The sequence below is a fragment of the Clupea harengus genome, chromosome 4 (assembly GCF_900700415.2).
Source record: "Clupea harengus chromosome 4, Ch_v2.0.2, whole genome shotgun sequence".
Classification (NCBI taxonomy): Eukaryota; Metazoa; Chordata; class Actinopteri; order Clupeiformes; family Clupeidae; genus Clupea; species Clupea harengus.
In genome coordinates this window covers 7016846-7040166 of record NC_045155.1, presented here as the reverse complement: position 1 = coordinate 7040166, position 23321 = coordinate 7016846, and the positions used below count along the sequence as shown (strand labels likewise).

Here is a 23321-nt window from a genome sequence, read left to right as displayed (position 1 = left end):
GCAGGGTCAAGATGCACTCTCAAATAGTTCTCTAAACTATTATCATATCAGAGGTATGCAAGAAAACATGAGAAAACTAGAAGGGCACTTGGAGAGTGGAAACCTCCGCCAAGGCCAAATGCCCTATCTCACAATGATAACAAAAGTGAAAAATAATTAGTGGACCCTCCCCATTATTCGGATCCACTCCAAATTGTAATGGGTTCTTCCTTGGTACATGCTTCACCCCTCTACCAAGTTTCATGAAAATTGGCCCGGTAGTTTTCGCGTAATCCTGCTGGCAAACAAACAGACAGACAGACAAACAAACAGCACTGAAAACATAACCTCTTTGTCAGAGGTAATGATATGACTTCCACTGGGAAATATCTGCGATTAGCATTTCCCAAAATATCCAGTTATAACTCAACTTTATGAGCCACTGACAGTAAAAGGATAAGATAACAACTTTGCATGAATAGTACCGATTCCTTTGTGACAGAAATCAGCTCATTAAGGAGTTACCAGGAGCTTGGAGCAAAGTTGACAAGCATCAGGTCCTTTCAACAATGCCTGACAAAAAAACAACTTCATTCCAACTCTTCCTGTGTTGAGCAACATATAGTGCAGCCATAGTTCTCCTGCAGGGCTCCCTTGTCCAGGGTTGCCAGACGTAACAGCACAGCAAGGCAGCTTGGCTGTTTCAGAGCCCTCTGGGGTGAGGTGGGGGGGTGGGGGGTGGAGGCATGTCAGCTGAAAGCATTCTTCAAACCTTCATTATTGAGATATGAAAACGCTAGTTGTTGTAATGGAACGTGTCTCCAAGCAAGTCCTGTCCTGATTCATGACACTCCGGAGGGAGGGCATGCAGAGAGATGAAGTGAAGAGGGAATTAAGGTCTCCCGTTAAAGACAGGGGCCACACCTAATTATGACAGACGCTCCAGAGGAGCTGAAGACTCTCGTCTTGTGAAAGGGGACACTTTTTTTTTTTCTTTTGGGACAGGAGTGGCATTTGTTCTTCCAGTCACACACACACACACACACACTTAGTTTCAAAAGCCTGGAAGAAAATTCCACATATCTGCACTGACTAACTCCTTCCAGGTGAGTTTCTCTGTTCCACAGCTCTATTTCAAACGGCACAGCACTGAGAAACATGTGGAGGAGTGCAGGAACACAAACCGCCGTTGGATTTGTCCAGGTTTTCCTCTAGTCCATTTCCGTACACTGTAAATTCAGTTGGCCATTATACACAAACACACAGCCTATAAATATATCTCAAGCTAGGTGGCAGTCTTGCTGCTTGTGCAAAATAACATTTTAAATGGTAGAACCTCGCTTTCCAGTTTGACAGACCATACTCTGAGAGCAAACAAACACCATTACAAGGATATCTTGGGCTATTTCAATCAACTCACTTTTGGGGTATTCAAGTTTGCATGGTTTTCTTGAAGCATTTGTGCTGTGGCTTTCAAGTATGATACATTGCATTGGACATTTTGAAATCATCAATGTACTGATATTCTGTATTCACATGCCTTTCTCTGAAAAGTAGGTGTGACCATTGTGTAGACAGATGAGTGGCCCTACCTCAGTTTATCTCTGCAGACACAGATGGTCTTTTACTATCAGCAGAGACAGTAGCAGTGGAGAAGTAAGACTAAACACGCAGAGTGACGACCACGCATTTAAACTGATGAGTGACTTGACTACCAGCGCGCACATCAGCAACTCCAGCCCGCACAGGCCTGGAATGGTCCAACATTAACATTCACCAGGCTGGGCTAATCTACAACACCCCTTGTGTTGCTGTGCTTTACATGTTTGGACCAACACGCCTCGCTGAGTCTGTCTCGGCTTGAACGCCTCCCCAGAGGCATCGCTTTAAGAATGTGCGATCGCCCATAGACATCGGCAATGCTTCATTTTTTCCATTGTGAGGATGCACCGCCTGATTGCATGCTGTTCCGTGGCAGAATAAGGCGTTCACTTCGTTCCAGCTACTGTGGTGATCTTTGTTGCCGACAACTCCCTTCACATAAGCTGCATACTGTTTGATAGTCTACTAAACGAAACAACCTGAACTTTTCAATAGACTAATCCGTTAAAAAAGGTTGACATGGTTCGACCATATAACGGCATAACAGCCTGTCTATATCCTCCAAGCATTGCAAAAGAGCTAACAAAGAAAACGTTCCCTCTCCCCTCCCTTGATTAAGAAACTGCAGAAACTCAGAAAAGCCCTGAGGCAATCGTTCTTAAAAGTTGCGCTTCGAAATGCAACATCAAACCGACAACTGCTTGAGTTTGGGAAACAATCACTTCTATTGACAAGATCTGCCTCCCCACTCCCCTCGCTCAAGCTGCCAGGCCAACAAAAGTTAAATCTCTGCAAGCAATAAGCGCCTGGACCATAAGTTACACATGGTCCTTTCTCATTCGTTGTTGCGTGGAAATACAACGCCCGGGGCTCAGAAATGCTGAAGTAACAGGCCCCTGCGTCCGCTTTACGACATTGGAGCAGCAAGGATACGGTGTACGTTAAAACCTTGCAACCTGACGTAAGATAAATCCAAAAGTTCGACCCATTTTTGTTCACCTGGGCACATTCCAATGTATTCTATTATAGGTTTTCGTAGAAATGCAATACAGGGAAAACGGTTGAATAGTTTATGCCCAATATCCCTGACTTTGATTTGTTATTCTGCAACACAGTTACTCAGTGGTTTTACAACAGCCTAACTTTGCATCCATAACTTTTCCCTCATTCCACGGCCTGGAGATACCGATGTGCTGAACACACGGATTGGTGACAATTGGACATGCTTCGGGTGCATTGACATTAATCAACATCCTTGTTAAAAACAGATTATTTAGGCTATCTAGTTCGCGCATCAAAAGGAGGTCCGAAGGTGGGAATACATAGCCTACTGATACCTCGGATACAAATGTAGCGGTGAGATAACTCGTCTAGGTTACTTGAGCTGCAAAATAAATGGAAAAATCAACAGAGAAAGAGTTAGACGAACACCCACCTATGGAAACGAGTTTGATATTCTCCCTGTCCAGGAATTCTAACCCCACCGAGACGTTCTCCAGTTGCATCTGCCTGAACGTTGGGCGCTGGTTGTACTTGCGGAACATCTTCTTCTGGCTGAGCACCTCAAGGAGCGCTATCAGCCGGAGCCCATCGCCCAGATCCGTCTGCAAGTTCGCGAGTCTCTTATTAACACATTTAAGATGTTCGTTGCACCATCGTGTAAAGGTGTTTTGTTGGATCTTCTTCCAGGGTGCATCCTCGGCTAGATCCTTCTCCGTGGCTGGCATGTCGGCGTCCTTTTCTTGAGCTGCGTTGGATACGGGAGCAGCGGCGGCGCTCGACTGGTGGAGGCGTGGGTGTTGACTACTCATTTTTATTGACTCTGGTCTCCCTCACTAGTTCGCTGTCTAGTTTTTAAGGGTGGAGTCTTGCGGGATTTTACAATTCCTTGGTTCTTCTTTGTAGCGTTTTTGTTTGACTGAGAGAGAAAGAGACAAATGCAAATGTTAGTCTTACAGAAAGTGTCAAAATGTAAAATGTACTATAAACACGAACTCTGTTAGGTTATGCCCTTGTCTCCTTACACGTCGACCCTAAAACCATACAAGCCTAACTGATGGCCTATTTTCAACAACTTTAGACTGTGTCCTATAATTGTAGGGATTTCAGTGTTTCACCTTTTGGGACTACACATATAGTGAACATTAGCTGATTGACATGCAGGTATTAAAGCCCTTTTCAAAAATATTAAATTATTAAAGATGATCTCAGAAGGCCTATAATTGATCAGTTAGTGGCCTATGCACAAAGAAACAGTCATCTGAAGAGCAGCCCAGGATGTTGCACAACTACAAAAATGTAGGTTGACTGATTGCCAAGGTATCAAAGTAAATATTTGTGAGTTCTCCTCATAAACAAATGCTCAGCTGGAAATCTATACTCCTGGTGAGAGAACAAGTCCAGAACAACACAGCTAAAGTCTACCACAAAATGATCTGGTTTGTGAGCCATAATAAAACTTCCACATAGTCCCCCTATTCAAAGTGTCATCAGTATTTGTGATTATTTGCCTTCTAGTACTTGTCATGTATTTCCCCTAAAGAATCACTGCCACAAACAATAACAGTTTGCACAAATGTGTGCTTGCCTAAAACTCTACATTTAAATCCACTCCTAAATGTGAGTGTCTCCATGGGTCATTCCTGAACTCGTTCAGAGCTGCTCAGTTCAGCTAATTGTCCAAAGGGAATGCAAGATTAGTCAGGCGTGTCTATGTGTCTAGACAGCCCCCTCCTCGTTGTTTAGTTGGAAAATAAGGGCAAAGGGGAGAACAATAGAAATGCTTATAATCAAATGTCTTGGTACCTATGGTGGATGTCATAAAGATTCTTGGCAAGATAGTTGGCCAAGTGGTTTTCACCCTTAAAGTGGGACACAAGTTATTAGGAGGAAGCAATTTCACAAAGTTAACAAACTGAGATGAGGAGAAGCATTAAATACTGCCTTTTACTAAATAAGGCAACTCTGCCAAAAGCTTTCCTGAGGACGCAGTCCATAAAGAATGTTTTTCTTTAGGGCTTTTTTTCAGCTCCTGAGTCTGTATGAGAATCCGAGGAATGCCTACATCTGACCGCCAAATGATGACCCCCCAACCTCTAAATGTGAGGGTCAGCCCCACCCACACACACAAATGCACACACACACACACACACACACACATTACCAGTGAAAAATCATGTTGGAAAGGTTAGTCAAAACCTCATTAAACGATTTAATCTGGCCAATCAAGTACACTGCCATTTTAATGTATTCATTCATTCATTCATTCATCAGTTTAATTAGTCAACTATATTATCTAAAATATTGTCACTGCAGTTGTTCCAAACAAAAAACAGCTCTAATAACGACGTCTGTCGGGTTAAAAAGGAATGTTTGGCATGTGTGATAGAGTCATTCGGCCTGGAGTTAAACCAGTCAAACTTTAGGCATTGCACAACGGGAGATGCTGGACCGTTTTCATTATTCGGCGACGTGCTGCGTAACTATTGCGCACAGCTTGGACTTTGGCGCTCTCTGGAGGATGTTTTAATACAACATGGAAGGATGGCCAAGTTTTTTGGACAAATCTCCTCCCCCTCCCAAAAATGTAATCGCTTTTTGTATGGACTGAGAGTCAAATAAATCCTCTTGTGCATACCTCGGCATGATGTTTCCAATTACACTCTAACACAATGTCTGACCTAACCTACAAAAAATTCACATCACTGTCCACACATAATCCAGCTTTTGCCAAAGGGTGAGACGTATTATTGTAAAGCATTGTTATGGACCCCAATGGCAAACTATTGCCGGGTTTGTAATTATTTGAATAACGTTTCTTATATCTGCCACGGATGTTGTTGACAAGGGAGTGTAAAACCAATGTATGCTGCGTTGAAAAATCATTCATTTCACGACTGAAAACCTACTCCAGGAAGGTTTGCTGACTTGTTGCTGATGGCATGCACATAACAATAACCCACACCCTTACAGCGAAGAGCGGAAAAGAGAGAGAGAGTTTGGTTAACCGCACTTATTGACAGCGCTGAACAACAGGGCATGTTCTTCTCAGCAGTAGAGTGAAAAACACTGATTAGCCTCTGACATCTTTAAGGAAGAGGTTTTAAAACTCTTTGCACTGTCTAGCCTACATTTTCTTCGATTTCAAGAAAAAAAATTGTAGATGACAATAGCCTACACAAGTGATGAAAACATTTCATAGCCAATTCCATAGCCTAGAATCCTGATGTTCACCAAAACCTCCTACGACCGCTGCTGTTATCAAGTTCATATACGCAGGCTACGTTTAGTTTTAAAATGTAGTTTAGATGTATTACAATGTGAGCCCGAAGTTCCTAACGGGAACTTGTAGCAGGGGAGTAGTCTAGGTTACAACCTATTCTGGTGCAGCATCTCCACTGATCGTGGGGGGGCGCACGCAACTATCACATTGCCGCTCGGACAGGGACAAGGATTTTCCATATTTTGCCTTATTTGGTGAGGACTCCTTGATTAGATTACACGATTGATGCGTTTAAAATCCCACACAGCTTCGGGCGGCTTATGCAGGCAGTTACAACAGACAGTGGATGTAGTATCAGTGAGATCATAGTGTAAATGACCCATATGGACTACGCTATTGCCTGTACTTTTTGCTAATGTCATGCTGTTCAAACATTAGGCCAATAAGCATTATAAAAACTAAACTCAGTTTGTAACATTCAAATGTGTTATGATCGAAATATTTAGCCTACACACTCAAATGTATCACAGAAGGGTGCCCACATGAATGCCATTACCCTGAGCACAGACTCTAAGACAAGTTTTACAATATGACATTTTTTCTTGACAACGCCAAGATTAATCAGCACAGAATACAATTCACTGTAAAACAACTATCGACACACAACAATGTGGGCTTTGGCTCTGCATCCATTCCTTCAAAACGTTAAAATCAAGCCACAGTGTCATATGACATATGGGGCATCTCTGTGCACGCTAACATCCCATGAATTAGACAACAGCTTGGGTCTCAAACTTTGGGGTTAAAACTACAAATATAGGTCGACTACGAGTTCAGCGACTCTCACCGTTGTGATTACGCTCACGCATTGGATCAGTGTAGGCTACAGGTAGCCTAGTGAACACTGCATTACTTAACATGCAAGCAAACCTCAGATCCACACAATACAATGACATAGCTCATAAAACCCAAACTAAGCTAGAAAATCTAAAAAATGTGAGGAACTCACCCTAATTCTGTTCGTTTCGTCTCACTGGCAATGTAGATAGCTTTCCAGAGTCGCTTCTTACTCCTCCTGGGTTCTCCGTGAGTGCGCGTGAAGCTCAGGCAAAAAGTAAGCTGCTATCACTGTACCTCCCTCCCAGACGAGCCTCCCTCGGGGAAAATGTTTGTTCTGGTGAATTCAAGAAAGAACAAGAGTGACACCCCTTGGTCTTTTCTCTCCGTCTCTCTCTCGCATGTGTCCCTGTTGCAAGAGCCTTAATTGGTAAAGTATAAGGGGGGGGGTTGGAGGGGGGTGCTTTCTTCTCTGTTCGGTGAGTATGCTTCAGCAAAGGCTGACGTTATACCGGCGACCGCGCCTTCAGATTTTAAAGGTATGATGTCAGCGTCCTCACTGCGCTTGCAGGCTAGCCTGTCGACGAGTTCGTGCGGGATGTTTGAGAACTTTTTTTCTTCACAGTTCAAGCTCTCTTGTGCAACCCCGTTAAACCAACATTTGACCTTTTATGTTACGGCACTTCCGTGCTTTGCTCCGGTGTGCCATAAGTGAACGCCTGGAATAACAAATGCACTGTAATGAAGAGTTAAAACAAATATTCAATGACACAGAGAAACAGATATCGGTTTTGATCATGACGATTATCATTATTGTTTTGAAACCATATGTAACTTCAAATGAATCCACGATTATTTTAATTGTAGTCCTATATTATTTTAGTGCTTTCTGAAAGTTATAGAGACAGTTGTAGAGTCAAGATAATTTCACCTAGGATATTGATGATAGCAATACTATAGCCTATTCTCTAAACTTTTATTCTTGGCCCCAAATTCATAGAGTGAAGCAAATCAGTCATTCATAAATCCTACTATTAAGTATTATTTACTTTACAAGCTAGTCAAATACAGGCAAGATTTGTTTATCTAATCCTACTAAAAAGTATGTAAACACATTTGTTGTGCAATGACACAAAGAGAATCAAGATAGCCCGTTGAAGTTTTCCATTGGATAGTGGAGAGAGCCCCAATACAAGGGTTGGGCTATTTTTTCCTTGTGGACACCAGCAGAGTCATTTTCTTCACCATGGTTTGGCGTCTTGTATCTTCATGTCTCATCACATCCCTTTGAGTTCCAGAGTTGCTTTGATAAAGACAGGACATTTTGACCAAACCTAACAGATTCACTTGGAGGTTAGCGTGTTTCTGACAGAGACTTACGGAGAGAGAGGGCAAATCAGGATATAGCCTCTTGTGAGTTAACTTCCTTGACAGGGTGATAGCGAGCCTAAGTCTAAGTGCAGTGCTTCAGGCATTGCACCCAGTTAAAGTCCTCATAAAATTGGATAGTGGATTGCTAAACATAGAGAGAGTCTTGTACAAAAGGCTGGATGCCATCACATTGTGTCCCTCATACATTTGAAAGTGAAGAGCACACACTGTTTTATTTCGATTAAGAGCTGAATGTTTTCTCAGAGTTCCTAGTGGTGGAAAGACAGTCTTTGATGCCTTATGTTGGCAAGCTCATCTGAAAATATTTAACATAATGGTCTTCAGGTGCTGATTAGAAAGTTTCAGAAGTATTGTTTTGGCTTCTAAAATCACCTGCCCTGATGTGCGGCCTGTAAAATCACCTGCCCTGACGTGTCTATGTTTTGGTCATAATAATTATGCCTTGTATTGGCAACGTTGCTAGTCCAGCTTCTGGCCTTAGATAAAAGCCCCTCTAAAATGCTTGCAAGATCCCTAGCTCTAAAATTAACTTTAGTTACACATTTGACACCTTTCGCGTGTTACTCTAAAGTATGTTTTTCAACAATGATGGAAATGTTTTCAGTGTTTCATCCATTATAATGTAGTTAATTGCTTTTTCATTTGAAGGAAGTTGAATAACGTATGTTCACCTGACCACAATGTTTGAGACACACAAGCTCACTTGACCATGTGCATCACCTTTTTATCTGTGAAAAATCTCAAGCATGTTCATACACAACAAAACACAGCCAACCAGAACTCTTCATATAGATGTAAGGTACGTTGTCAGAGTTACGTTTAAAAGGAGCAGGCTTAATTTTAATGGCTCGAGCAGTGTGTGACAAATTGTCGACTCCAAAAACAAATGCTCTGCTTTGGCAGTTTGTGTCTGTTTTAGACACATTGGTATGGAAACACATGTACAGTGGAAAATTATGTCAAAGGCAAGCAATAGTCCACTTGACAGAATGTGAAAAATAGGAAAATGGCGTCATTTGGATTCCAGATTTGAGCTAGTAAAATTGGAGTTGTTTTTTTTATGACCAGTAAAGTCAGGATAAGCACAGTCACAGCCCCGAGATAAAAGGAAAATAGACGGACCATCAGAGAGAGAGAGAGAGAAAGAGAGCAAGCAGGGGAGTGGACATTGAATAGTTCCTCAAAGTTATAATACTCCCTATTCCCCCCCTAACTTTTTTTTTCCAAAGTCTCTTTTTTACCTTGTCCCTGCGTGTTTCAGTAGCATGTGTAAGAGTGTAGCAGAATGTGTTTGTCAGAGATATTCTGCTTTACATCCCAGACTCTTAGTCCACTGATGTTGGCCTGCTTCATGCTTGCCTGCTTTTTTAAATGAATGCACTGTCCCTGGTCTTTTTTGTCAAATAGGTTTGTGAGTATGCACAGAGAAGACATGATAGGATAGTAAAGTAAAGAGTTACTGTTGAAATAAATGTCATACATTTAATGAGTGAAAACGGGAATTGATATGATATATATATATATATATATTTATATAATACAAAACACCTTGCAAAGTTGTATATCATTTTGAGGTGTTCCCCTAAAAACATATGGAATGTCATGTTCAGGTGTTCCCCTAAAAAAACACAAATGGTTCCAAAACCAGCATAAAGTGTGACATCCTGAGGGAGGTCCTGAGATGGTTGTGTCATGGAGTTTGGGGCCAAACCAGTGATCTGCTTTTGTTCAGCCTGGTGTGTGGACGGGAAGTCCCAATGACAGATATAGCCCTCTTTCCATGGGATGAGACACAACGGCTCACAGAAGCATGGACAGAGAAGGTCAGGGACCACACGGTCTTTTCACAGATAGCGGACATTTTGACTGGGCGTGACTTAGTCTAAGCAGCATAAAGAAGGGTCTGTGGATTCATAATGTGTGTGTGTTAGTCCCATCCCCGTGAAAAAGCTTTTACTGTCTTTTTTAATGAAATATATCTGCAAATCTCAGATCTCTCAGTCAATGAATACACACACACACACACACACACACACACACACACAGTTACACATATGGAGTAGTTGCTAGGAACAGACATACATAAAGAGGAGTTAGAAGTCCATTCCAATGCTGTGTGCAAAGTCGTGCAACGTTTGAACAGTTACCTGATAAATTATGATACAATGTCGCAACGCATTTCCATATCACCACACTTCTTGTATTACTGATATGGAACATGTAAATATTTAAATATGTAAGTGCTACCACTCGATAGAAGGCTTAATACCAACTCAACGAGATGGAATAATGCCTGCAGTATCAAGAACACCTGACCCACAGAAGACAAGAACACCTGACCCATAGTATTCACCCACAGATACACCCACACACTCACACCTGCAGACACTCAGACAGATAAGTCTGAACACCTGAATGTGCGGAGGAGCAGGGGACTTGTGCCATCTGTTGCTGTTTGAGAGGAAACCATTGAGCTGTGAGTCACAGTCTAGTCAGAGGGACTATGACTGCGTAATGGCCCCCACTGGCTGCTCGAGTCAACGTCAGAACTCCCTTTGTTCTGCCATGGGCCGCTCACAGAAACAGCCCCAAATCACTGTGAAGTCATCGCGGATAGGAAGGGCTCCTGTTACTCTGAGTCAGACTGTGTGTGTGTGTGTGTGTGTGTGTGTGTGGGCGTGTGGACATGTGTGTGTGTAGGTATGTGCGTGTGTGTGTGTGTGTGTGTGTGTGTGTGTGTGTGTGTGCGCGTGTGTGTGTGCGTGTGTCAGTAGACGCTCTCCAGCTCTGCCTCAGATCAAACATGGAGCCAGAGCTCTCTGACGTCAGCGTCACCCCTCCAGGTGGGATAAGATCCAGCAGAACAGATCATGAGGTTTTTGGCATCTGAGGAATGTTGGGTTCAGGTGTGTTGGAACCACTTTTATGGAAACAGTCTTCTTTGGCTGTGGGATGAAGGTATATCCGGGGAAGTAATGTTTTGTTTTAAATGCCCGTGTAAACCAAATTACTCTGCCTGGTGTATATATTTGAGGTGCTGTTGTTCTCAATGAAATGCTCATGTGAATTCTTGTTTCCCCTGCATAATCATATTCTGGAGAATTGAATTGTCGTAATTTGAGGCACTCTGAGCTGAAGTGAATTAAAAAGTGAGGTAGACACATTGTGCTAACATTATGTTGCAGGTCAGCAAATCATTTTTTTAAAGGTTATCATTTCGCTTCTGTTCTGGTGTATTAAAACATGGCATTCTAAAATCTTTTGATTGTCTGGTGACACTTCCTACACTTCTTTAATTTGTTGTTTTCTCTCATTGACAAACATTAAGCCAACAATCAGACCAAACAAAGAAAACTGAATCAGCTAACTAATGACCTTAGACGATACTAACTTACTAATCTAGGAAAGGACTGTCAAATCAAGACAGAAGGTGTGTAAGAGAAAGAAAGAAAGAAAGAAAGAAAGAATAAAGAAAGGTGTCTGTGTGTGCAGGAGAGAACTAAAGGAAGAAAATCTGAACAAAGAAACAAAGAGAGAGAGAGAGAGAGAGGAGTGAGTGTGTCCTGGAGTGATTCCCAGAGCTTCAGCAATGTTCCTATGTTCGTGTTGAGTAATGAGAAAGGGAGGTGGAGTGTGTGTGTGTGTGTGTGTGTGTGTGTGTGTGTTTGGACAAAATGAACAAATGGGAATGAATAGGTTAAAGATATATAAGTTGAAGATGGGTGGGTGAAAAAAAGACGCCTCCCCAGAAGTATGCTTACGGTAGGCAAGACATATTGATTCATTGATAGTTGAAGTGAGTGTGTATGTGTGTGGTGTGTGTGTGTGTGCGTGTGTGTGTGTCCACGCTGATTCATGATGCCTTTAAAAGGTAACCTCCACAGTAGTATGAATCAGAGCCCAAAAATCTGACTACTGGTCATCTCAGTCAGATGCTAACATCCAGACACCATCAGCCCCACTCACTCATACACACTGGCATGGACTCCCAAACTGTGAGGACTCCGTGCTCTCTAACTCAGTGAATGTGTCACGTCCACCAAACAGTTATTCAGACAATCTCTCTGTAAGCAATAGGTTAAACCACACATGAGTAGCAGAGATCTTGAAGAAACGCAGACACATGGGCATCCACAAATACACACACAATCACTCATATTCATGCGAAGATATTTGGAGCACATACTGTCTCACACACACACACACACACACACACACACACACACACACACACACACACACACACACACACACACACACACACACACACACACACAGAGACACACACAGAGACATAAATACATGCATACGTACACACACTCACTTGCCCTTTTCCTTGTCTCTACAAACACCGCCATGTATGGTAAGCCCGCTTTCTCTCCCTCCCTCTCTCTCTCTCTTTTATCTCTCTCCCTATTTCCCTCTCTCCCTCCCTCTCTCTCCCTTCCTTCCTTCTCTCTCTCTCTCTCTCTCTCTCTCTCTAATCTGAGCTCACAGGCCTGCCAAACAACCAAACAAAAAAAAATATCCAATGTTAGATATTCCAGGTGGCCCTTGTAACGTTCTATCCCTTGAGACTTCTCTGGCAGATACCCCCACTCCCCGGGGGCAGTCAGTGAGCCGAGGGCTATAAAGACCGCAACCCTACAATAATGTCCCCAAAAGGTGAAAGGTGAAAGGCGTTCTGTGATTATCTCTAATCTCACTCTCAAGACTGGCTCAGATTGTCCTGCAGGTTAAATACTGATTGAGGAGGCTGGCTCACATTGGCTTGTTTGAGTGTTGCAAAAGTGGGATGACCTGATGTGTCATGATAAAATACAGCTTTGGAATGACGAGTGGCAAGGCTGGGAGTAGGGTACCAGCCTGGAGACAAAAAAAACTTCAAGACTGACATCACTGAAAACGAACGAGCCCATAAAAAAACACATCCATTGCTGCTCTCACTTCCTGGAATGTCGGCAAGTAAAATACAAGATTTAATGACGTTAAAGTTAATATACACACTGACAGAGAGACACTGTGTTGTTGAGACTGTAAATGCAATGTGGGAACAGAGCAGTAATGTTTGATGTCTTCCTCATGGGTCTGCAGACAAGCAGCTGTATTGTTCTGAGCCAAGATTTGGGATTATGCGTATAATGAAAACGTAATATGCTGCTTTGTGCAATGCCCTGAACCAGTTCAGGCAAGACATGATGCCACTTATTTCTAGCCAGGTCTGAGGAGCAAGATAAGCTAACTTCCTTTCAGGCCTATATCACTGAGGGAAAAGGCATTCTATACACATGTATGGAATGAGGTGTATAAATCACTCTTGACAACAAAAGGGAATGCTGTGTATATGTTTTCAGAAACTGTTGTTTGCAGAGTTATCAGAGAAGCCGAAAGGAAACCATTGAATAGTTTAACCAGTAAAACCATAAGATAGTCATCTAGATGTGCCTCTACTGTGTTCACACTGCCCTAACAGTGTGTGTGTCAGCTTCACTGACTCCAACTGCTCCTTCAGGCCCTTCAGCCAGCACTGATGACAGCTTATACTGGAACGCGTTTGTCCCGGCTCAGGCCCAACAGACCAGCTCTACAGCTTCAGAGTCTGCCTCTGGGTCAAGCGTCTCTGACTCCAGCATTGACTCTCTCTCTACCACTGGGCCATACGTCTCTCCTATCCTATCTACCTGACTCCTCCTATCTATTACCCTTCCTCTCTCCCTTGGTTTCTTCCTCTCCCCTTCTCTTTTGCTCTCTATCTCTCTCTCTCCGTCTCTCTTCCCATCTCACTCTCTCTGCCCCTCCCTCTCTCACTTTCTCTCTCTCTCCATCTCTTTCTGTCTCTCTCTCTCCATCTCTCTCTCTTTCTCTCTCTCTCTCTTCCCATGTTTCTCTCTCTTTCTCTCTCTCTGTCTCTCCCTCTTTCTCTCTCTCCTTTCCTCAGAGGCGTTTGCCTCGCGACCCGCCCCCCTCCTTCCTTGACATGAAAGGCCTGCACACAGTGCTCCCCAGAAGGGCTTGCAAAAGAGACAACAGACAGTGCAGAAGCATTTCACTCCAGGCAACCATCGTCAGCCAGAAAAGATTTTCCACCTCACCTGAGTTGTTAATGAGTTGGTGAAACTCAACTCAAGAGACACGTCTGCCAGTGAACAAACCTGTTATTCTTTCTCAAACACATCGGACACATTCAAGAGGAAGACAGTGAAATCTGGGGGGAGAAAGAGAAAGTGTTACGAAGAGAGGCAGAGAGAGATGAAAGAGTATGGACAGTGACAGAGGGGGGTAAAGGAGAGAGGGCGAAATGGGGGGGGGGGGGGGGGGGGGGCTGATCCAGTGGTTTTGTCCTTATTTGGAAGGTGGAATGTGGAGGGGGTTGAACAGCCATGAATGACTGATCTCTCTCTTTCTCTCTCTCTCACTCTCTCTCTCTCTTTCTCTCTCTCTCTCCCTCCCTCTCACTCACTCTCTCTCTCTCTCTTTCTCTCTCTCTATCTCTCTTCCTCCCTCTCACTCTCTCTCTCTCTTTAGACAAACAGTATGAACAGCCCTGTTTTTTTTACCCCCCATTCCCCTATAGATACTCTATACACGCTCACTCTCACACACACACATACATTTACACACAGTCACACACTTACACTCATACACACGCTTACACACGATCTGCCCCGTATGGCTCTCTTTTAACCCCTGGGGGCTCTGACACACACACACACACACACACACACGCACACACACACACACACACAGAGACATGCATGACATAATCAGAAACATGGATTTATGGGATTACACACACGCATGGTCTTCTTCTAACTCTCTCTCTCTCACACACACACACACACACACACACACACATACATTTACATACACACACACACACCAAAAACATGAGGAGGAATGTGTGTTCTTCCCATACTTATCTTTATTCAGCCAGCTGAGAGGATGTCTTACATTAATGTGATCACAATGGTTTCTCGATCGCTTTGCTCTGTCCTACACACTCAATCACTGATCATACTGGTCACTCAGTGCTGCACAAACTGCCTCAAATCATGACATAATGTACAGAATCCCAAACGAATACCTAACATACACACAAACACTCTATAATTTGGAGTGATGTGTTACACAGTGACAGTATTTTTCGTACGTCACATCTGGAGTGAATCACAGAGGGCAGATGTTTGGTGGAATCAAATAACGATGATATCATACAACCTCCGGCAACAGCGCCAGAGGCCCTGGATGTTTGTTTGTTTGTCTGGTTTAGCGCACGCAGACGCCACAGCAGATGCACCTCCTGCCCTCACCACTTCAGTTCAGCCAGTGAAGGCATTGGTCAGTGTTTGTGATAGCAGATAGACAGAGAGAGAGAGTGTGTGTGTATGTGTGTGTGTGTGTGTGTATAAGAGAGAGAGAGAGAGAGTGTGTGTGTATGAGTGTGTGTGTGTGTGTGTGTGTGAGAGAGAGAGAGAGAGAGAGAGAGAGAGAGAGAGAGAGAGAGAGAGAGAGAGAGAGAATGGTAAAACCAGTGTAAGCTTCCTGAGATAAAAAAGATATTAATTACACCAAATGTACCTTCTGTCATGAGTGCCGCTCGGAGCTGACAGATGAGTGCACAAATGACTGTGACGGTGTGGGCACAGAAAAATCAGATGAATGGAAACCTAAAAGGACCACTGACTCATTTGTCCGTCCAGGAAAAGGCCAAACCACCAAGGTGAGATTAGTGTTACAACCTTGATTGACAAATTTCCCTGTGCCTCTCTGTCAGCAAGCTCAATTTTAAAGCCTGAACCCCAATCTCTCCTCACACCCATGTCACAACATCCTGAAGACATACTCACACACGCACACACATGAACGCACACACACACACCTACACACCAACTCCCACGCGTTCCCACCTACACATCAAGTCGAGCAGTGCATATCGGAGAGAGGGTATTTGTAAAAGAACCTGGATGACATCATATGATCTCATGACTAAGGCAGTCGGTCCTGAGACACGGACTTGTGCAGACAGGCTGCTTCAGTGCACTGCACCTCTCCGGATCAGTACATGCGACCCAGCCAGCAGGCCACAGGAAAGGGGGGGTTGGGGGTGGGGGTGGCGGTGGGGGTGGAGGTGGAGTACCTCAAACTGCTAATAACACAGAAATGGGGGGTTCACTCTTTACTATAAAACTACTGTGATACTGTGGACATTCTAACAATGAGTGGCATTTGTGATAAGGCAGGAGATATGTTATGCCATAACTGGATGGCATAACTGGGTTGTTATTGTTTATTTGGCAATCCGGCATTGGTGCCCATGGAAACAGCCGCACTTTCCATTTCCTGTTCAAATCTCTGTTGTGGACCTTAACGCCAAGTCATCAGATCACTTAAGGGGGGATTACAACACTTTGTATCAGTTCTCCCTATTCACTTTGTTACTCTGCACTTCTTTCTTCAAATAAAGGAACGATGCCTTTTGACCCAATTTTTCATTTTGCCACTGGCAATAACTTATAGTATCTAGACCGTGTTCTCCAACATATCCATGTATCAACCTAACAGTGGCTCGGACTACCCTTTAATCAAAGCTGATTTTTCAAAACTGTGTGGCTATCGCCCTTCCACTGTACACCCAGACAATGGTATTTTCACATTCACAGGTCCCGGATTGCCTGGTGCAGGATCAGATTAGGCCCCCGTGTTTGTGTTCTTGGTTGCTAAGAGATGTTTAGATTAAGTGGCTGATGCATCATGTTGGTAGTGAGCAATGTGGGCAGTGATGTGGGCAGAGCAGTAGCTACAGTCCTACTCTGGCTCAGGTCGTGTTCAACTTTTAAAGCCATTTTCTCCTTTCCTCCATCCCACACGCTGCCCATTTAATAAGATCTCATTGGTTTATGATGTGGGTCTTCTTTCTTGCTGTTCAGAACCCTGCTCTATATTTTATATTCTTCCTTCTTTGCCTTGTTCACCCACTACTGCTGTTCTTCCCTCTCTTCTGGGATTCTTTCACTCCTTCTCTCTCTTGGTCACAGAAACACAGACACACACACACACACACACACACACACACCACACACACACACACACACACACACACACACACACACACACATTTATATTTAGCCCCAGTGCCCCTAGTGGGATGATCTCTGCCTTCCAGGATTTCAGCATTTGGAGTTCATTAAATGCCTATTACACCCTTTGCCCCACCTGAGCAGTTCCTGAAACATTTGGACAAACTACACGCGCACACACACACACACACACACACACACACACACACACACACACACACACACATACACGTCCCTCCTCTCCTCTCTAGCTCCCTCTCTCTATTTTTCTCTCTTTCTCTGCCTCTCTTTCTTTCTCTGTTTCATCCTTACTCTTATGTGCAATGGCTTCGAACTTCGAACTTTGCATCAATCATCAGAGCGACTTGCTCATAGTCGGTGACAATAAATTATTATATTAGAATGTTCTGTGTTGCCTAACTGGGTGTGGTGTAACACCCAACACTGTGACAGGAACTGAAACTGAGAGAGAAAGGGCGTGAGCTCAGTACATGTCCACTCTGTCGCCCAAGACTGTATGACTATGATGTAGATGGGTGTGAACCCTATCATCTATTAAATGGTAGATGGTGAGAGTCTGCAAACAAGAACATTCTCAAATCATCTTGTGAGGGTAGCCACAGAGAGAAACCATGAGGTGTGGTTGCGATGGAGTCTTAACCGCAACGTCTTCTTTGAAGAGTTTGAAGTGTCAAGTTTGGTGTGACAGCTATCACTGGCTACTTCATGTATAACCTATACTTACCACTAAAGTGTTTACCCCCAAAACAATCTGACATCTTTAATTAACAGAGCAGTAATGTTGGTGAAAACATGAGATAGAGAAAGATTCATAGACCTCACTCGAAAGGCCTTCAACATGAGTGTTTGGTCTGTCTAATTCCTTGAGCTCTCTTTTGCCATAATAAAGATATGATGAAGGTCTAAACATTTATCTCATGTTATCATTTTAGGCATTTGAGTATTACAATATCAAGGAAAGAATGTTGTTAGCCAGATAGCATGTGACTGGAATTGGAATATAAACCGAATCTGGGCCGGATCTTAACCGAATCTGAGCTGGATCTGGCTTCCTAGGTTGGAACATGGAGACAGATATTTGGAATGTTTATAGAACACAGTTAATTGACTTTAAAACCCCAAAGGGTTTTTTATGCAATCATCAACTTATTGACCAATACATGTGCAGCGATAAATGACAAATAAAAATTATGAAAATAAAAATTGCTGTCTGGAGTAGCCCTGATCACACTCCCATGTAAGGTATGGCTGCATGTCACTTTAGAGCTTGGAATGCAAAACGAGATGTTGCAAATACCTGAGATACTTTGTTGCTGTTTGGATGTAGCAGATGTTCTATGTCATTAAGAAAGACAGACTCAGAATGTACTGATTGCAATTGTCCTGCTCTTTCAATCGTTGTGCTAAAATGCATAATGAATGTAGTTCATGGAAATTTGACAAGTCATCCCACGACTGATTTACAGAAGGGATTAAATTAGACAGCAAACACTCAGATCCTTGGCAGAATTGACCTAATGTGACGAGCACCCATTCTTAACTTAGCTGGATCAATGATCCTTGCTACATAAAATATAACATAATAAAACCAAGTGAACTTATTAAGTGCAAAGGGTACACTATATTTACTTCAGCTATAGGATTATTTAAAATGCTGAAGGTTAAACAAAAGACTGGTGAGTCACTGAATTCCAGTGCCCGCCCTACATTTAAACATTTGTTCTGCATTATCCAAAGTTTAGGGATATGACATCAGAAGGTTAAGGGGTGATGGGGAGCACAAAACTGTTCATTCTGCCTCTGGTCTCTGTCTCCCTCTTGTGGGACAAAATTAAAACGGAAGTCCACGCCACCTTGTTTAACATGTATTCACAATCAATGTATGCTCACTAGATCATAATTCTGTAACCAGGTGTGCTTACCCTCATCATTTGTAGTCTTGAAGCATGACTTAAGAAGAAGGCAATGAACTGTCAAACGTTCAACCACATCTTCTTTTAAGATTGTTTGTATGCGTTTGTGTGAGTTTGCTACTCCGAGTGACTTGGTTTGATTTTCCCTCTAGCCTGGGGACTGTTTGTATGTCCTGGTGAACGTGTTGTGAGTCCCAGGTTAGAGGAGTTTTCTCTTTCTTTTGTTTTGTCCCTTGTCTTCCCCATAGTCAGCCCCGGTACTTTATAGGCCCAGCACCTTATAGGCCCAGGGAAGCCGGTCTCCGTAGTGTGAAACTTCACCTAGTGACTAGTGTTGCCTTGCTGTGTATTCCTTAACATATCTGAGTGGTTCACTTGAAGTTTGTAGTGTGTTGCCTAAAAGAGTTGTGTACACCTATTCACGTGTGGTATTGAGACCGTAGCTTCCACTAGCTTCCTTCCCCTAATCAGTGGGTGGACTGATTTACCAGCGGCTGTTACTATTCCCTTTATGTATTCATTGACCACTCTGTACAACCTCCTTCATGACATTTAAATAAAGAATATACGTTTCTACTTTTCTAAAACGTACCTGTGATTGGGGCAGAGTTCCCCTTGCTCTGACACTATCATAACAGTTAGCTCAAGGGGTGGCGCAGTCAGCTGTACCGTAGGGGGCGCCACAATTTGTAACACAACTACAACTCCCAGATAACTTCCGGCTTAAAAAATGGTTCAACAATATACTATAAATATTTGTTTTTAACAGGGAAATATTTTATATTAGTAAAGACAGTAAAGACTTTCATAAGTTTAACAACTTTGACAAATGTTTACACCATCCGAGTAGATACATAGAACATGCTTTTATGTAACGTTAGCCTTTATGATATGACGCAGCGGAAGTAACTTCCACTTCCTTTCCTCCATTAGGTGAGTGCGTGGTAAGAACGCGGTGACTATCGCTCTTCAGAAAAATATCTAAAAATGTATCTATTTTCAACATTTCTGGTGCCGGTTTTCCTCTAATATTGTCATTTATCGTGTGTTTATTGTAGACCGCAACCATGGGTCGCCGACCAGCACGATGGTGAGTTACGTATTTAGCTACATATTTTACATAGACACTCGCAAGGAGGCGAATGAAAATGGCAGGGCCTTCTGATCAGACCATGTGGAGCGCAGTGTGTATAACTTGGACTTTGTTGTCCATATGTGTTTTATGTCGTTATGGGCAGAATGTAGTCGTTTTTAAGGAACCCTGGTCATTTTAAAACTTAAGGTAGGGTTTCTTTCAAGGGAAGATGTGTGAATTCAAATAGGTTTGTAGCTTGACATGAGATTTACTTGCTAGCTCGCTAGCCAATTTAGCGGTGAAGCTAGCTGTTCTCTGTTTCCTACTTGGGTGATGTCATGGTATGAGGTGATGGTTAAACATTTAATGGATAAAGCCTACTCATTCATCATGATGGTGTATTTTTGTATTTTTTGGGGAGTGTCATGTGGATGATTGACGTTACCTGCAGCTTATTAAGCCGACCAGTCAGGTTTCTGTCCTTTCCTGGTGCGCAAAGGCTGCAGACAGCAACTCTTTGGTTTGTGTATGCGCTTGGCTGGGCAGTGCCAAGCCTTGAAAGGGACCATTGAGACAACATGCACTCTGTTTCTCTTGAAGTGTACGTGTTTCATGTAGGGCAAACATTCATTTAGGCCTGTTGGTGTAGGCCTATAGTTTTTTTTTCTTTTATGTTTGGAAAAACCAGATGTTGTACTGTTATATTAATTTGCCTTAACTTGTTACGATGATGTCAATCTAATGTCTGCTAAAATTCGCTAACAAGTCCACTCATCCATGGCTGTGGAAGACTAGCTTTGGCAAATGTTACCATGACGTTTGAAAGTTACTCAGTGTTGAAACTAATGTGACGGGTCAGGTGTGTTTAAACTCAGATTTCCAGACATTTCCAGCAAATTGGGGAGATACATGAGCCTCACTTAGCACTTGGAGCAGGACTTGTATTAAATTGATGGTGGCTTATGTATTGTTGACGGCTACATAACCTTTTTATGACTTGATAAAGTTTCGTTTGTGGAAATGTGAGTGTTAAACTGCTTGCTGCTGTATACTTTGTTAAATCGCTGTTTCAGCAATAAACAAATAATTTTCTCTTCATTCTACAGCTACAGATACTGCAAGAACAAACCCTACCCCAAATCCCGTTTCTGTAGGGGTGTGCCTGGTGAGTCTTTTCCACACCATTGAAAAATAGTTTTCCTGCAGCTTATTAAGCCGACCAGTTTAGTTGATGTACTGTCCTGGTGTGCAAGGGCTGCAGACATAAATTCTCTGGTTTGTGTATGTGTCTAGCTGTGAAGTGCCAGACGGTGAAAGGGACCACTGAAACAAAGCTTTACTTGGCAAAATTGTATTGTTTTAAAATGCCTTCTGATGCACTTGTTATGGCATGGTCTGTATAAGCAGAGAATAATCCCTAACTGCTCTCCTATTAACCCACAGATCCCAAGATCAGAATCTTTGATTTGGGCCGTAAGAGGGCTAAGGTGGATGAGTTCCCCCTGTGTGGCCACATGGTGTCTGACGAATACGAGCAGCTGTCCTCAGAAGGTAAGTTAAAGCTTTTTGTGTTTGCAAGTGAGAACCGAGCCTCTTAGCTGTTAAAGATTTGTTGTAGTGTTGACAGGGAATCAGTGTTTGTGTAGGTTTCCCTGTTTGTCCTTTTTAGGGCCATGTATGTAGTCTACATTGGCCTCTACACTTCGTTTTGCTGATGCTCTTGAGGCTGCAGCTTATTAAGCCGACCAGTTTAGTTGATGTACTGTCCTGGTGTGCAAGGGCTGCAGACAGAAATTCTCTGGTTTGTGTATGTGTCTAGCTGTGAAGTGCTAGACGGTGAAAGGGACCATTGAAACAAAGCTATACTTGGCAAAATTGTATTGTTAAAAATTGCCTTCTGACATTTGTTATGGCAGGGTCTGTGTTGGCAGCTTTATTCTTGTGAATAAAACAAACGATTCTTCCCTTTGTCAGCTCTCGAGGCTGCCCGTATTTGTGCCAACAAGTACATGGTGAAGACCTGCGGCAAGGATGGCTTCCACATCCGTATGCGCCTTCACCCGTTCCATGTCATCCGCATCAACAAAATGTTGTCCTGTGCCGGAGCCGATAGGTGAGTTTGGCCATCCAGTCTCTGGGGAAACTCGGGGTACTAAACACTGTTCTCCACACGCTCAAACCCTAACGCCCATCTGTGTAATGTTTTCCCCTCCCTTCCTGAAACATAATGCTTACATGATGTTTGTTTCACACGTGTTACTGTTTGGCATTCTGTTAGGATTTAGGTAGGATCACTTGGGTAGGATTTTTTTTAAGTGGAAGTGGGCCAAGTAAAACACAAGTGTGTCACTACTGACCATCACAGATCCTGAATCATTGTTCTAAATTAAATTGTTTCCTGCCCTCCTCCAGGCTTCAGACAGGAATGCGTGGTGCTTTCGGAAAGCCTCAGGGCACCGTGGCTCGTGTGAGGATTGGTCAGGTGATCATGTCTGTGCGCACCAAGGCCAATAACAAGGAGCACATCATTGAGGCACTGAGGAGGGCAAAGTTCAAGTTCCCCGGACGCCAGAAGGTATTGTTAAAATTGACTACATCTGCATTTTTTGGGGGTGTCATGTGGGTTACTGATGTTACCTGCAGCTTATTAAGCCGACCAGTCAGGTTTCTGTCCTTTCCTGGTGCGCAAAGGCTGCAGACAGCAACTCTTTGGTTTGTGTATGCGCTTGGCTGGGCAGTGCCAAGCCTTGAAAGGGACCATTGAGACAACATGCACTCTGTTTCTCTTGAAGTGTACGTGTTTCACGTAGGGCAAACATTCATTTAGGCCTGTTGGTGTAGGCCTATAGTTTTTTACTTTGCTAATGCTGTCATGTGACTGTCACTTTCTAGATCCACATGTCCAAGAAGTACGGCTTCACCAAGTTCAACGCTACGGACTTCGACCAGATGATGGCGGAGAAGCGTTTGATTTCAGACGGGTGCGGGGTGAAGTACATCCCCAGCCACGGACCCCTGGCCCGCTGGAAGTTCCTGCACGCCGCATAAATGTTGTGTGAAAGTCGATAAATAAAAACACTTCATTTACAGAACCTTTTGACTTGTCTCCGCTTCATGAAGCCACTTTAAAAACATGCAGTGATTAAAAAGGGAACTTAATTGTAGAATACTAAAATGATTCTTGATGGTGAAATTAATTTAGT

The 23321-nt window shown here is 43.2% G+C and overlaps 2 protein-coding genes and 4 non-coding genes across 14 annotated transcripts in view; 5 read left to right on the top strand and 1 right to left on the bottom strand.

Moving 5' to 3' along the window:
- Window positions 1-7091, bottom strand: part of flna (filamin A, alpha (actin binding protein 280)) — a 40966-nt gene extending 33875 nt beyond the window's left edge. For 4 of the 8 annotated variants that reach the window (XM_012816673.3, XM_012816677.3, XM_012816676.3 and 1 more), the window contains exons 1-2: window positions 6813-7091; window positions 3017-3499 (exon numbers count right to left, since the gene is read on the bottom strand). In XM_012816673.3, the coding sequence (XP_012672127.2) occupies window positions 3017-3392 (376 nt within the window). In that variant the 5' untranslated portion in view covers window positions 3393-3499; window positions 6813-7091. The remainder of the gene's footprint in view (window positions 1-3016; window positions 3500-6812) is intronic. The other 4 variants (XM_012816675.3, XM_012816678.3, XM_012816679.3 and 1 more) reach the window with 1 other exon arrangement.
- A 12849-nt stretch (window positions 7092-19940) lies between these two features.
- Window positions 19941-23210, top strand: rpl10 (ribosomal protein L10). Of its 2 annotated transcripts, none has more exons than XM_012816701.3 (7): window positions 19941-19987; window positions 20102-20133; window positions 21225-21283; window positions 21562-21669; window positions 22093-22231; window positions 22531-22693; window positions 23011-23210. In XM_012816701.3, exons 2-7 carry the CDS (start codon window positions 20111-20113, stop codon window positions 23164-23166), a joined length of 648 nt encoding a protein of 215 aa, XP_012672155.1. In that variant the 5' UTR covers window positions 19941-19987; window positions 20102-20110; the 3' UTR covers window positions 23167-23210. The 2 variants fall into 2 exon arrangements, with proteins under 2 accessions (XP_012672155.1, XP_031421803.1); XM_031565943.2 differs by having other exon boundaries at window positions 19958-19976.
- On the top strand, window positions 20564-20697 carry LOC116220387. The gene has a single exon (XR_004163627.1). It is a non-coding gene; the product is annotated as a small nucleolar RNA SNORA70 (small nucleolar RNA).
- On the top strand, window positions 21319-21452 carry LOC116220388. The gene has a single exon (XR_004163628.1). It is a non-coding gene; the product is annotated as a small nucleolar RNA SNORA70 (small nucleolar RNA).
- Window positions 21845-21978, top strand: LOC116220409. Its single transcript, XR_004163649.1, has one exon. It is a non-coding gene; the product is annotated as a small nucleolar RNA SNORA70 (small nucleolar RNA).
- On the top strand, window positions 22756-22889 carry LOC116220386. Its single transcript, XR_004163626.1, has one exon. It is a non-coding gene; the product is annotated as a small nucleolar RNA SNORA70 (small nucleolar RNA).
- Window positions 23211-23321: the final 111 nt, after the last annotated feature.

Bases quoted from the DNA above. Each gene is read 5' to 3' on its own strand.
- rpl10 (XM_012816701.3), top strand. From the start codon at position 20,111: ATGGGTCGCCGACCAGCACGATG. The intron at 22,232-22,530 runs GTGAGTTTGGCC...GCCCTCCTCCAG, and splicing joins TCCTGTGCCGGAGCCGATAG to GCTTCAGACAGGAATGCGTG. The intron at 22,694-23,010 runs GTATTGTTAAAA...GTCACTTTCTAG, and splicing joins AGTTCCCCGGACGCCAGAAG to ATCCACATGTCCAAGAAGTA.